This window comes from Chelonia mydas, chromosome 11, assembly GCF_015237465.2.
Source record: "Chelonia mydas isolate rCheMyd1 chromosome 11, rCheMyd1.pri.v2, whole genome shotgun sequence".
NCBI lineage: Eukaryota > Metazoa > Chordata > Testudines > Cheloniidae > Chelonia > Chelonia mydas.
Window position 1 is genome coordinate 61294187 of NC_051251.2, and position 15495 is coordinate 61309681.

The 15495-nt window shown below is 39.6% G+C and overlaps 1 protein-coding gene across 4 annotated transcripts in view; it reads left to right on the plus strand.

Moving 5' to 3' along the window:
- PARD3B (par-3 family cell polarity regulator beta) overlaps window positions 1-15495 on the plus strand; it is a 616262-nt gene that overhangs the window by 545127 nt on the left and 55640 nt on the right. Inside the window, exon 22 of one of the 4 annotated variants that reach the window (XM_037913132.2) lies at window positions 2754-5176. The exons of the other annotated variants lie outside the window; for them this stretch is intronic. Coding sequence (XP_037769060.1) covers window positions 2754-2771 — 18 coding nt within the window. The 3' untranslated portion in view covers window positions 2772-5176. Of the gene's footprint in view, window positions 1-2753; window positions 5177-15495 lie in introns of those variants that run through there. 4 annotated transcript variants of the gene reach the window in all.

The following is a 15495-nucleotide window of genomic DNA, read 5'->3' on the forward strand; positions in this document are numbered from 1 at the left end:
ATAGCCCACCAGTTAAATAATGCATGTTTTCATGAAAATATTGCTTTAAGAGCCTGATCAAAGCCCGTTAGAGAGTCCCATTGACTTAAAGTGAGCTATTGATCAAATCCTAAGAAAACTTTGTTAGAGATGGGCCATAGGAACTTAGGACAGTTACTTTAGGAATTGGAGGGAGTTACAGCAGGCACATTTTATGGGTGCTGTCTTTCCCATTGCTTCACTGAAACAAGAAAACAAAAACAAAAATGTGAGGGGGGGAAATGAATGTTCAATCAAAGCAATGAAGTGTGGGGGGGGGGGAGAGAGAGAGTTTAAAAAACTAAGAATAAAAAACCTATTTGTGGATTTACTTGGATTGTTTCACAGATTTCATACCAATCCTGTTATTTAAAACCTCAGTCCTGTCTTCACTATGACATTAAATTCTTCCTGCAGCCTTATTTTGTTCATGTTCTTCCAGGGACTGCGTATAATTCATTACAAATTGAGCGTGGTTCTTCATCTGTAGGTAACTGCAGCAGCCTGACAATATCCTATACGATACCTTATATACAGCAGATCTTACAATTTTTTATTCCTCATTTGCAAATTAGATTTGTACGTTGACAAAAATGAAAGGAAAAAAATCCTTTCTTCAACTATCTGATCTCCACTCAGATCTGTGCACTAGGCCTTAATATATTATCTGTCAACAGGTTTTGATTGAAGCAAATTTGTAATGTAGTGAGTTTTGTCAGTTCCCAATTAAGGTAACGAAAAGAAGAATCATACCCTTTTGTGTTAAAGGCCAAGCAGTTTATTGTGCATCTGGCAAAGGTCCAAACCTAAAAACCAAACAGAGAAAAGGAAGGTTGAGAACTGCATTATTTTTCCATAATGTGTCAAAAGGTTCTATACTTACTTTGGAGTGAAAAGGGAGCTCTTTGTGTTTTAATGAGCAATTAATTCCAGCTTCAGGATGTTGAGTTTAGAGCAGGTTAGGTTCCCAAAAACCACAAACGTTTGTGTTGGATCATGGTTAAAAACCAAAATTCCAGCTTCTAGAATAATAACATTCTTGTCTTCTAGTGCAATGGGAGAAATGACAATTTTATGTACTATGGGAAACCATAAGAGAGCTCCTATGAATTCCAGATTTTCTGAAAGGCTGCTGACTACTACTCAGTTGAATACATTTAATTCTTTTTAGGGGAAAAGAAAACTCATTTAGACTAGAGCAACTTTGAAAACTAACATTCAGAAACATTTGTGCTGTTACGAAAGCATCATATGACTAATGAAGATTAAAACCTCCTATTAAAATGTGTTTTTACCAATCAAGAACTCTCCTTTGGCCAATGCTTCTATTCTGTCGGACCTGTGAAGAGTTTGGATTGGGATAATTCTGAAACGATGTCATCTGCTCTGACTAAGCAATGAGATTCTGATTTTTTGGGGATGCGGGAGGATTGTTGTGGTGAAATCTTAACCAAACCTCATGTGAAAAATAAACTGTTCCCCAGAAAGGACACACAAAGAGACCCAAATCTACCCGTTATTAGTGGTAAGCGTGGGTGATTCCATAAACTTCTTTGGAGTCACTCCTAGTTACGCCAAGGTTGAATTAGGCACAAAATATCTAAACCAGAGCTGAATCTGAAATACTGATGTCTCTGAGCTAACGTTGTCAAAGTTCTCTTTACCAAGGGAAGCAATACTTTTACATAGCATCTTAATCAACTCCACTGGGTAGCCGACATGCCTTAAAAATTATGTTGAGTTCCAATAATACGTAGTGTCGCTTATTCTGAAAATCAAGATGTTGCTTTTCACAATATTTAAATGTAGAAGTTGGCGTCTGAGGGGAGCAAATATTAAAGCTTCTCTGTTACATCGCCAAGTAAATGATTTAAATAGAAGCAAATAATATCCTGTTTCTTTCCTCTGCTTACTGCTGTAAAAGACTACTACTTTGATACATCAGCAGTGCCTCTCGTATATATGGATGAAGTCATCTTTAAAGAGCTCCCAGCACACTCAGGAGAACTTTATATATTAACACATGCTGCAGTGGTCACGTCTCTTGCAGTTAGTGAATGATCATCTCGTCTCTCTCAAACTGAGAATTTGAGCACAGTATCACAAAAAACATGACAGCTGCTGCCGCATGTGTTGATGTATTATAAAGAAACCCAGAGGTTTTATTTTATAATTTTTAAGTACAAACTAACCCACTTAGCTGAAATGTTTAAGGGACATCAGAAACAAACATCTAATTGGTGATTTAGATGATCAGTGGAGTTACTGAATAAGTGATTATGCCATGGGATGTGTGAGCAATTACTGCCAGTTGTGTGCTCAAACAGGCATTTGCATGTAATTTGGTGCATAGTTTTCTGCATACAAAAGTGGCCCTTTAAAAGCTTGAACCTACGTGTATTTATTTGTGGGTTTGTATTTGCTAGTGGGGCAATGTGGTTTACCTGAGTGGTAAGGTAGCTGGCTCTTTGAGAATTATTTCCTTTATTTTGGCAAACCATCTCTAGTCCAGCTTTTCCAATTTTCTAGCCACCTGCTGGCTTTTCTAAGAATCACTCCACACATGAGCGTGTGTGCACACACTCATAAATATGCCAGCTCTCAGGCTGGCCTCATATGTGAGAGAGCGTGAATCATGGGGAAAGTGAACGAGGATTAGGGTTTTAACACTGAGCATTCATGAGAAGTTGTCAGAGCTAGTATTTCTCTCTTTGAACCTTCCCTTTCCCTTGCAGAAATGTATTCCTGGATGACAGCTCAATTCCTGACCTCCAGCAAGTCAATGCCCCATATACCATAGGATCAAATATAGCTGCTCACAACTCTGACTACAGTGGGGACAAAAAGTAGACTTCATTTTAAAACTGATCTCCCTCTTCCTCAGGCCACTATTAAGGGACTTTTTCTTACTTCTGGAATGGGGACTTGTCAGCAGAGCACTTAACTTTAAGCACCTGAAATCAGTGGGACTATGCAGGTACTTAAGTACTTTGTTGGGCTGGGGTCTGAAAGACCTAAATCAAGGCTCAGTCAGATCCCCGTATGGTCGGGAGTTGCAAAAGGTTTTACTTTTAATATTAAATATCTATTGTATTTTAAAAATAAATTGACATTTTTGGCTTCTAACTCTTGCAGTGTTGTATACAAATCTCTCTATATTGTATGTCTTCATTTTTATGTGATACTGATCTGTCAAGTTCCCTAAAATACCTTACAGAAGGTCCAGAAAATTACCTAGCTACTTTGAATGAGAAGGTAAATGTTGTTCCATATCCCTGCAGTCCTTACGTAGGAAAACTTCCTGAAATCAATAGGCGTTTTGAGTAAGGACTTTCAAAACTTTGTCCATTTAAGGTAATTGAAGGCAGCTTTCAGAATAACTTCAGTGCAGCAGCCCACAGTGGTTTATGCCTAGCTCATGGAATAAAGCAGAGGCCAAAAACAAGATGGGTCATGCAGAGCAACAATTTCATTGAGAGTGTGCCAAAGTACAGCTCTCTCATTTGTAAAATAACATAGCTATAGTTAAATATGTGACTACTGAAGATATTTTAAAATATATTTTCAAAACATTAATTTTTTGGACTGAACTTTTTATGATATATCTATATAGTTGGGAGGTTGTGGGGTTTTTTTGTTTTGTTTTTTGTGGTGTGGTTTGGGATTTTGGGGGGGGGGGGGGGTTTATGTTACAGCGTAAGCTATAAGATGTATTTCCTTAAAGTTTCTCTGAAGGAAATGCTCACTGCAAAATGCATTAGCAGAACTGCTTGTTTAAATTACATCATAGCCACAAGTCCAGTAGCACTGAGCTTTGAAAGTAGCGTGGGTATGTTGTTGTCAGGCAGTTGAGAACACTAGAGAGTTCAAGATTTCTTCACAGCAAAGATGTGAAAAGTAATTAGAATGTATCGCTGGATGTTGTGTATAAGCAATTATCTATGAATATATAGAGGCTTGATTTTTCTCAACAAACAGGCGACATTGTTATAATTATTTAGAATGAAAAATAAAGTCAGTGACTCAGACACCGAGAGATTGGGTGGATAACTTTATTAGTTCCTAGTGTAAGGTCTGAAGTGCAGATGCTAATCTAATAACAAGACAGCATTGAAATACAGTACAAAAAATGGGAGAAGAAAACTCCATTTACCAGGTCAGGCTGATGCATTTCATGACTTTGGTTCTTTTGTCCAAGACCTATTCTCTTTTTCAATTTTCAGTCCACATGTTTGTGACCAACTCTAGTTGTCAATGGGAGCTTCGAAAAAGGAGCACTGACCCCTTAATGCTAAAAATGTGATGTAATGAAAAGAGTGAGAAGGTGGGTGAAGTAAGATCTTTTATTGGACCAACTTCTGTTGATGAAAGGGACAAACTTTCAAGCTCCACAGAGCTCTGTGAAGCTCAAAAGTTTGTCTCTTTCACCAGCAGAAGTTAGTCCAATAAAAGGTATTACCTGACCCACTTTGTCTCTCCTAGCCTGAGTCCAGCATAACAACCACAACACTGCAAACATCTAATTAAAAATCATTCCCTCATCTAGTGAATGTGCTGCGTTAAGGAGCTCTGCAAAGAGTCTTAGTTAATTCTTTTTGTGTTTGCATTTCTAATTTTAAAATCTTTTTTTTTATGTGCATGTATACTTTAGTAAATTGGATTTTTTTGTAGTGTCTCTGTGCTTAGGAATTTACCAGTACAAAGAAGGACTCTGTCTGAGTCATGATAACAGACACTTGTTCAAAGTAACCTGATCTGAGGGATCAACTTTGATGTTAAGCTGGTTTTTGTGTTTATGGTACTTGCTGATCAGCCATTTATTTATTGGGCAATTAGTGTGGCAAATGCCACAGTTTATGTTTTGTTACCTTTCTCTATTGTTGTGATGTAAATAATGGTCTAACTAATGTGTATATGTGTCACGGCCACTACATTGCTGCTGAATTTCATGTCCTTTGTCCCACACTGGCAATAGCTAATGAAATTCTCCTTTAACTCAAGTGGTAGAGGATTGAATGCTTTTTGGGGCAGAAGGTTATGGGTTCCATAACCTCCTCCATTAAGGCCCAGGTGATCGTGGTGTATAATCTGTTAACCCTGAAGTGCTAGGTCACCACAAATGTGTTACCAATAGTATATTAAATTCTGTATTAATACCACCAGTATCTGCTAGTTTTGTGTGTGACTGTGTAAAAGAGAGGATATTCCAGGATTTCTGCTGACATTCTGTTTAGTCCAGTTTTGATCATGAGAACGTTGATCTACTCTTAAACATTTCAGCATTATATTTGCTGTGCCAAAAGTAGTGATTGTCATAATTATTATACATCGTATTATTGTGAACAATATAATCATATATTCAGCAGGCTATTAGATGTGCCCCCTTGTAGGTTATTGAAAGTATCTGTAATTAATGTGAGCGTAGTTACTTTGGGACATGGAGGCCTTTGGTATCTGAGAACAGAGTGAGTAAGTTTTACACATGAAGCTATTCCCAAGAACAAATCACAGCAGCAGCGGATGAAGATCAGGATGAAATCTTGACCCCGGTGAAGTCAATGTCGGAAGTCCCATGTCACCCAAGGTCATTCAAAACACGCTAAGCGGAGCCTGACCCCTGCAGACACTATTGCTTCTATTCAATGTGGATACCTCTACTTGAATTACATTTAAGGCACAGTAATTTTACAACATATTTTCCAAAAAAAGTCGTACACATGTATCATCCAAAGTACATGACCGTGCCCTACGTCTCTGTCCTGCCGTCAGCAAAACAGAAATTTTGACAATCTAAATTCCGCCTTTCCTGAAGAATGATTTCACAGGAATTAATAAAGTACTTTTTGGTGGCTACCAACTAGCAGATCCATATTAACATTTCTATTTGCATTAGAAGCTAATTTTCAAAGTATTTTTCCGTTAATTTGCCAGGGAGATACCTGTCAAGTTAGCAATTAAACTGTAATTGGTCACGCAGGTGCTTGCAGGGATTAATAGATCTCCCCTTCAACATATGTTCCCAAGTTTGAAATAATAGCTATACTGTATGGGAGCATGACCCCACTTGAGTCTAACAAAAAAAAAAATCAAATTCCATCATATTTTAATGCAAATTTTACCTTTGTAAATGATGGCCTGAAAAGAAAGAGTTTCCATGGTAACCTTAGGGAACACATAACCTGTTTATCATAACTTCTCTATGAAGCAAATTGGGGGGTGGGGAATATGCTTTGATGTGCTGATTTTCTATATTTTCTGATATGCTATATTTTCCATCAGACATCATTCTAGTGCTGAGTGTATAGATAATTTAACTAAGCGCGCCTGTATTTTCTTAAGTAAACTTAGAAAAAAATCTTACAAAATGGCATTGGAAGTAACTGTGGTATGCAGCATTCAGAACCACTGACTGACCTTTTTACTTCTGTCTCCAGTTTGATAATCAGGTCAACATCTTGAAAGACCCAAATCAAAAATTAATACTTATAACAGATCTCCTCCACTGCTTTCTCTCTTTTTTTCTTCTCTCTCCATGCTTTGTGCTCAGTATTAAGGTATCCCTGATACTGTTCAGAGGCACTTAAAAGTTGTTGTTTTCTTGTTATTCCATTTTGCCACTAAAAATACTGTTTGAAAGCTGCCCTACTGTATCTCTGAACTTCTGTGTTGTGGCACTATCACAGAAAAGGAATATATTGATTATACTTCACATTCAGTCCTGACCGTAGTAGTTGAGGTGGTAGCTTCTGGAGCTGCCATTAGCCAGGAGTGAGTTTGATGTCTGCAAGCTGCTGGAAGGTTGTATTTTCCTGCAGATGTATTGTAACTCCTTGGGTAAAGGAAAGTATGACTATAACATTTTTTTAAGGTCATTAGGAGTAAGGAACAGATGTTGAGATTTTTCAGAGTTCTGCTTTGAAGTGCCATTTAGGAGTCCACTAACTGACAAGACTGACCCTCTCGGCAGTGATTTTGGGACTGGAACACAGGGAAGGCATTGCCCACAATACCCCATCTGGTATCCATCTGGTACCAGCAAACAACAGACAGTACCAGATCACAGAGAAACTATACCAACTGCTCAACTGGTATCAGCACGCAAGGAAGGTCGCCACCCAACAGCAGTTGCAAGCATGAGAAACAATGTCTGTAGCATTTGCAGACTGGTACCACAGGATCCAAAAGAACCTGATGCCAGAGCATATGGAAAGCAACTGCTCTTGAAACCTGCTCGTGCTGATGCAGTTTGCTCAGTATTAATCCAGGGATTTTTTTTTTTAGACAGATTGAATTGGCAGTGTGGAGAGCTTTTGTCATAATGCCATTGCAAGAGAGAGAGACTCTTTAGTCATATCGGTGTTTAACAGGATTAAGGTGGATTTAATACCCGGTGATGCAGACTAACCATTGAAATTCTAAGAAGGTTGTTCCAGTGTGCTGTTAAATCACAATAGAAGGGAATTGGGGTTAAATTTTAACAACTTGATGATAACTGTTTGCTGTTTTCTTTAACATGAGCTGTTTGAGGGGCGGGGTTGTGGAGGGGGTTTGTTTTCCACTTTTATCTGCTAGCTTGCTTGCTTTTTTTCTTTGTTCTGTTTTTCCCCCTCTACCTCCTTTTTCTTCCCTGAGGTAGTGCACTGGTTGGTATAGTAGCTAAGTGTTTAGAATGTAATAATACAAGTGAGAGATTTACTGCCTCTAGGCTACCCCTTCTACTCTTGAGGACCTCCAGCAAGGCAAGATTTTATAGACAATGAAAGGCTTTCTCTCCCCTGTGAGTCTGCCTAACTGTAGGAAGCTTTTCACTGTCTATTTCCACCACTTGCTCTGCAATTTCGTTCCATGCCCTGCTATTTCCCTCCCTCTCCAACACACATACACCACCCCCGCATCCAGCATCAACACCAGATGCAGGCAGATATGGCAGTATATCAGAGTCAGATTCTGATCGTTAAATACTACAAAAGCTGGACTGGAGACTTTAGTCTGCCATCACCATAATGAATATAAATCTTGAGATGCTCTCCTGTTTGCTCCCGAGGTTCTGACATTACAATCCCATTTTCCCTCGTAAAGCATGTGCTGCAAAGAGTAGCCATTGCATATTGGTATTGGGTGCTGAGAACTCTGCTGACTTAGCTGAAGAAAGATGCTGCAAGCCCCTGACTTTGAGAAAAAAAATTCAATTCAATTTACTCCATACAGTGTGTCTCATATAAAGTACTGTATTTCAAAATGCTTTATATGAAGAGATAACATAATGAGAAAATGCCTGATAGAACTGGGTACACAGATAGCCAGTCAAAATGATGCAAGATGATGAACTGGAGTAAAAGAAAAGAAGACTGTAATTTAAAAGCGGTAATCATGTGGATAAGTAGTCTTGTAAACTAATTACAGTGAGGGAAAAAGCAAAGAATGCGAGACTGGGGAGGAGCCAAAAAGGGCTTCCTCTCAATCCTAGGCTAACACAAAGAGTTGGATTTAAGGTAGATTTCTGAAAAGATGGAAAGAACTGGCTCACAGCATTTTGAAACATACTTAAAAGGGAGATGGCCTGTGCTGCTTCCCCCCAGTCCTCCCTACAAAAAAGTTAATCATAAGTTAAATGGCTCCTCTTCTCAGAGGTTTGGGCTGAGACTATGTGAATTGATCTGTTTCCATTTTAAGGTAACTGAAATGCACCTACTGGCTGAGGAAGAAACAATGTGAATATGATATCCGCCTCTCTACTGAGGTTGGGGGTGGGGAGGGAAGGGTTAAAGTTCTTCTGTTACTAGTTGAAGGGTCTCTGCTTCTCTGTTTTAACCGTGAGTAGTAAGTATTGTGAGTGAGGATGCCACCAATCTGGTGTTCATTAAAGACAATTAAGAGGTGGAATTATCAAAAACACATTATAGGATTAATGGAAAGAAAAGCCACCCAGGGAGAAAGTCACGGGCCAGGAAATGATCTAATTTAGCATGGGCAGAGGAAACTGATAGCTCTCAAGGATCTGGGACCAGGGGATCGTTGAGCAGAGGTTCAGAAAACAGCATATCCACTCAGAGTGGCTACGCTCAAAACCTTTTTTAGTTTTGCCTTAGATAACTTCATCTCCCCCTTTGCTGAATTCTCTGTACTTAGTTATAGGGGATACGGCAAATGATGAGATCAGGTTTTCTAGTTAGCTACGGCAGTTGCCATGTTTTTAAACACAACCACCGTATAGGATCAGCCTGTTTCCCTTTTAAAGTTCACTCTGCGTTTGTAGTCCCTCAGTCTATTGTCTTTATAAGGAATTTTTCTCTGTATCTAAATCACAAGTTCACCTCAATGAGTAAGAACTAGGGCCTTACTGAGGAGAAAAAACAAATACTAAGTTAATCAGCCCTACTAGTTTCAAGTTTGATGCACAGTTGTCATTGACGTTTCATGATGGTTTTGGGATAAGGAAGAGGGATAGTGACAAACAAAATTATAGTATATCAGCAACACTACTATCTAAGCCCTATTGTTTATATCTCTTTTTGTTTGTTTGTTTTTACAAAAGAAGAAGGCTCATGAGATTAAGAAACACTTAATTGTCTAGCAAGCTGATTGTCAAATTAATATTCTGACTGCTTTGGCTGATCTTTTAAGCAAAACTGTTCGAAACCACTAACCAGGGAAACCAAGATCATCAGTAACTCTGATGTGCCTGTCTCTGTGCATTTTTTTTGTGGGAAAGAGGAAGGATGGTGTGATTATTATCTTTTCTTCTTTATACAAGAATGTTTTCTTCACCCAAGGGAAATGCATTCTAGCAGCATGAACATAACTATTAATCAACGCTTATAGCGATAATCAGTGAATGAAAAATGATGACCAGAAACTGAAAATGTGCTAGCATCACTGCCTTGAAGTTCTTCCTTTGAGATCATGCCCTTGCATTTTAACATGGATAATTCTTTAAAATGGATAATTCTCACAAAATTAATGTTGATGTATTCTGAAATGCAGTGATTTAGAAAACTAGCGCTTATTTTTCACTCTGTGTGAAAAATGTATGCACAGTAAGGGTGGGTGATAGATTAAGATCGTGAGAGGTAATGTTTTAAAGACATTCCAGTATATTACTTGCTGTCCTAAAAATGTTTGAGACAGATCATCAACAGGGGTAATCCGCATAGCCCCTGTGGATTAATTTGGACATAGGGACACAGGGTTCTCCACTGTTAGAATGGTGGTTAAGTGTGTGTGGAAACATCTATGGTTCCTGCTTTAATTATATATTTTCACTGAAAAAAGGAAGTGGAGCCTGAGGAGAGCTGCAGGTGTATCTCAGTTCTGAGGATTCTGCCAAGAGGAATTTGATGCTATTAAAATGATGACAAACATTGTCAAAAAATAATAGGCAAAGAAGGTATTACTGTGCTTTTGGTAGGCGCTCGTAGTCTTTGATCCTGCAAAGTGCTAAGTACTCTGGCCTGGATTCGACATATAAACGCACACCTAATTCTTTAAGCATGTGAGTAGTCCCCTTGAAATCAATGGGACTACAAATGTGCTTAAAGTTAAGCATGTGCTTAAGTACTTTGCTGGATCAGGTCCAGAATGTTCAGCACCTTATAAGCCTGAGCCCACAGAGCATTAATTTAAAAATAAGTGAGGCCTTGACCCTGCACCTGGGGCTCTGTGCAGACACAGAGGTCAGCGCGCACGCGGCCATTTGTTGGATCATTATTTTGAGCTCTCAAGGAGATGCTAAGGATAAGAATTAGTTGCCTCCCCACCCAACATAAGATATTCAGGGCATCATATAATAATTTAAGACACATATATAAAATTACACCCCCAAAATTTAATCTAAAATAGAAACAAATGCAAGAAATTCTTCAGAAACCATAGTGCGGTTCCATGAGCACATGGAAAACATTGATTCCTTTTTCATTCTCCATATCGATCCTGTATGTAGGTTTAGCACATACTAGGGAAGTCAAAGTGATCTCAGTCAAATAGAGGCAATTCTGAGGTTTTCCACTGAACCTCATTTGGGTTTGTCATCACAGCCACTTGGAAAAGAAAAGAGTATACAACGGAGAAGTGTTGAAGGTGCTATCCTATGTCCAAACAATGGCAGAGCGGTATTGATAGGATCATATAACACTCGCCCCTTCTTTGAGGACTGCTTCTGTCATTAAAATCAATGCAACTTAATTAAAGCAAATTATAGATAGATACATCTATAAATAAGATATTAAAGTGTGCTGCTGAATATGATAATTGCCGCATATTTAGCAATCAGCGTGTGTGTTCTGCTTTTGCCAGGAGGGATTTCTTTCAGTGAAATCAATGGAGCTTTATTAAAAACCATCCAAATTAGAGGGAGAAATGATGAGTGTTATAATAACGCAAAATCACTGTTTCAACTTTCATTGCAAAACCAGGAAACCAAAATACATCCCTTTTTCTGTATGTAAGGAAAACATCAGAAATATTCTTTTGAACTAGGGACACAGTTAGAATTTTTAAATTTAAATGTTTGCCTTTTGATTTAAAAATTAAACAGAGCTGGATGAAGGTCTTGAAAGACATAGTAATGAGGGTATCATAGAATTCGGGGGTGGAAAAGACCTGTTAGACCACCCAGGCCAACTCCCTCAGTTCAGCAAATCCATCTCCCTGTATAACACCCTTTCTTCCACTTTGACTAGAAAAGAAAAATGTATCAAGTCAAATGGCTGTTTTTCAAAATGTCCAGTCACTAGAGCTGTGTGAATGGTTAAAATGCTGAAGGTAAAAGCGGTGAGTTTTGAATTTTGACCTGTGCACAAAACATCAAGAGGGAGATGGGGACAAATTCATTTTTACCTCCTTCAGTTTTTCTCAATTTTCATCTAATAGAAAACAAAAACCAAGTGTGTCTCAGCAGAGGGGAGACCTGCAGGTCAAAGAGCAAATTCCTCTTACCCTGGCTCCTTTTTGCATGCTGAATGGCAACCCTATGTGATTAGAAGTGCTCACAGACAAAAGCAGAGCTTTGAGAAGGGAGCTCAGACAAGCATCTGGAGCAAGCTCTTAAACAGATAATCACAAGAAATGTACTAAGCAGCAAAGCATATAGCACACTATGCTTATTTTCAGCCTTCTGTCCAAAGATCTCAGGGTGCTGAGTAGATATTGGATGGGCTTTTCAAAACACACCAACTGACTTAGGATCACAAGTCTCATTGAAAGTCTAAGGACTCATGCACTGGGTCCCACCCATTAAGTCTTACATCACCCTTGTAGCGAGGTGAGTATAATTATTATTATGTCCTGTGTGTCCTACATGTGCCTGTCCTACCCCACCCCAGGTAGTGGCTTTGTATCATTGCCCTCCCTGGTGTAGTTCAGTGGAAGCTGCAGTTTTCAGTCAGCATGAAAGCTGTGTTACACTAGATTATAACTCCATTCTAACAAACCACAAGCTGAAAGGACATAGCAGGGAACTCCAGTAGCTCACCAGGGAATTCATGACCTATCAAATAGGCAAGGTAGAACCCAACAGAGAAGTAGAATGCCATCCAGAATGCAGTCTCCCCAAAAAAGGAGCATGGGAGTTATGGGAAGAGAATTATTATTATTTATATTGTGGTAGCGCCTTGGGACCTCAATCATAGCCCAGGACCCCTTCATGTTTGGCCGTGTACAAACACATAGACAGTCCCTGCACCGAGAAGTTTAATGGATTCCCTATGTTTGTTTACAAAAAATACCCAACCAATGCCAGAAGTGCTCACTGCCCCCCACATTGAACGGCATAGCCCAAATAGTTCCTGGTTAAGTAGATTTCTTAGCCCTAAACTTATGTTGGATTCAGAGAACAGACCGTAAGTCAAGTCAAGTGCGTACAAGGAGGAATGAAATGAAACCCTTCCTGAGCAAAAGAAGTGAGACTACTGTTTGCAAAGTAGTCTCATTCTCAGCATGAAAGAAACCACTTGTCTACTTGTGGCCATACTCTTTTTTAGTACCGCCACTTATTTGTATGTAAATCCGAGAAAGTATTTCCAAATACCCAATTAACAGTCAGTTCATGATAACACTTGCTGGCACATGACAACTCAGGCCTTGTCATTCCAGCACAAGACCCTCTGCTGCTCTAAGATATTTGTTCACCAGGTTTAATCTATGTGTGCATATTCTCATAATTTTTGGTTTGGGGGCAGTTTTCTTCAGAAGAATTGGCAGGTTTGGGAAATTATTTGCAACCAGCCTATCATTTTTTCTTCTTAGACGTCTCCAGTAAAGTACCATACAGCTATCATAGTTGACAGAGCCATAGCTTACTGTGATTTTATCTGATTAAAATATGACCATGTAGATCATTGTTGCAACCACTATTATATATTTGCAGCAAATATTGTACAAAGGTATAGAGTAAGATGTCTATGAAAAGATTATGATTTTCTAGTTATGATTATGCTATCTGTATGCATATATCATTTTTGTATGTAAAAAGAAAAGGAGTACTTGTGGCACCTTAGAGACTAACCAATTTATTTGAGCATAAGCTTTCGTGAGCTACAGCTCACTTCATCGGATGCATGTAGCTCACAAAAGCTTATGCTCAAATAAATTGGTTAGTCTCTAAGGTGCCACAAGTACTCCTTTTCTTTTTGCGAATACAGACTAACACGGCTGCTACTCTGAAACCTTTGAATTTAAAGTTATACGTATTGGCTCTATACCTGCATTTCAAATGTTGGCTCCTGGGGTAACGCCCATGAAGTAATCATAGAATCCTAGAATATCAGGGTTGGAAGGGACCTCAGGAGGTCATCTAGTCCAACCCCCTGCTCAAAGCAGGACCGATCCCCAATTAAATCATCCCAGCCAGGGCTTTGTCAAGCCTGACCTTAAAAACTTCTAAGGAAGGAGATTCCACCACCTCTCTAGGTAACGCATTCCAGTGTTTCACCACCCTTCTAGTGAAAAAGTTTTTCCTAATATCCAACCTAAATCTCCCCCACTGCAACTTGAGACCATTACTCCTTGTTCTGTCATCTGCTACCACTGAGAACAGTCTAGAGCCATCCTCTTTGGAACCCCCTTTCAGGTAGTTGAAAGCAGCTATCAAATCCCCCCTCATTCTTCTCTTCTGCAGACTAAACAATCCCAGTTCCCTCAGCCTCTCCTCATAACTCATGTGTTCCAGTCCCTTAATCATTTTTGTTGCCCTCCGTTGGACTCTTTCCAATTTTTCCACATCCTCCTTGTAGTGTGGGACCCAAAACTGGACACAGTACTCCAGATGAGGCCTCGCCAGTGTCGAATAGAGGGGAACGATCATGTCCCTCGATCTGCTGGCAATGCCCCTACGTATACATCCCAAAATGCCATTGGCCGCCTTGGCAACAAGGGCCCACTGTTGACTCCTATCCAGCTTCTCGTCCACTGTAACCCCTAGGTCCTTTTCTGCAGAACTGCTGCCGAGCCATTCGGTCCCTAGTCTCTAGCGGTGCACTGGATTCTTCTGTCCTAAGTGCAGGACTCTGCACTTGTCCTTGTTGAACCTCATCAGATTTCTTTTGACCCAATCCTCCAATTTGTCTAGGGCCCTCTGTATCCTATCCCTACCCTCCAGCGTATCTACCTCTCCTCCCAGTTTAGTGTCATCTGCAAACTTGTTGAGGGTGCAATCCACACCATCCTCCAGATCATTTATGAAGATATTGAACAAAACCGGCCCCAGGACTGACCCTTGGGGCACTCCACTTGATACCGGCTGCCAACTGGACATGGAGCCATTGATCACTACCCGTTGAGCCCGACAATCTAGCCAGCTTTCTATCCACCTTATAATGAACCAGATATGCCATGTAAGATATCTGCAAAGATGTCATAATTTGCCAGATATGATAATCTGTTTATATGATTGTATCACCCTTGTATTATAAGTTATAGATATGTATGTATGTCTGTATTTCAAACTTGTGCCATGCTTCTGGGTGACACCCCTAGACAGTTTGGCATCAGCACTGCCTACCCTGTTTGCTGGCCCATTAAGAACCATCAGCTGCACAACTGACCCATTGAGAGAAGGCAGATACACCTTGTGACTCAGCAAGGCATGCAGGGAAATGCCTCTGAAGAGAACTCTAAGGCTTCCAAGCCATGTGCTGGGCAGTTTGTGTTTGAAACAAAGGAAGCACAGGCCGCATGGCAAGAGACTATAAAAGGCAGCTGCATCTTCTCCATTTTGTCTTCAGTCCTGCTTCTTACCTCTGGAGGAACTTTGCTGCAAACTGAAGCTGTGAACAATGGACTGAATGACCCATCCAAGCCGTGGATGTACTCCAGAGACTTGACCTAAGCCAGGAGTTTATTCTATCACTAAGCCAAGAACTTTGCCATTTCTGTATGTAATTGAGTCCTTTAGCCAATTTTAACTCTCACCTTTCCTTCTTTCTTTCTTTTCTTTTCTTTTCTTTTTATAAATAAACCTTTAGATTTTAGTTAATAAGAATT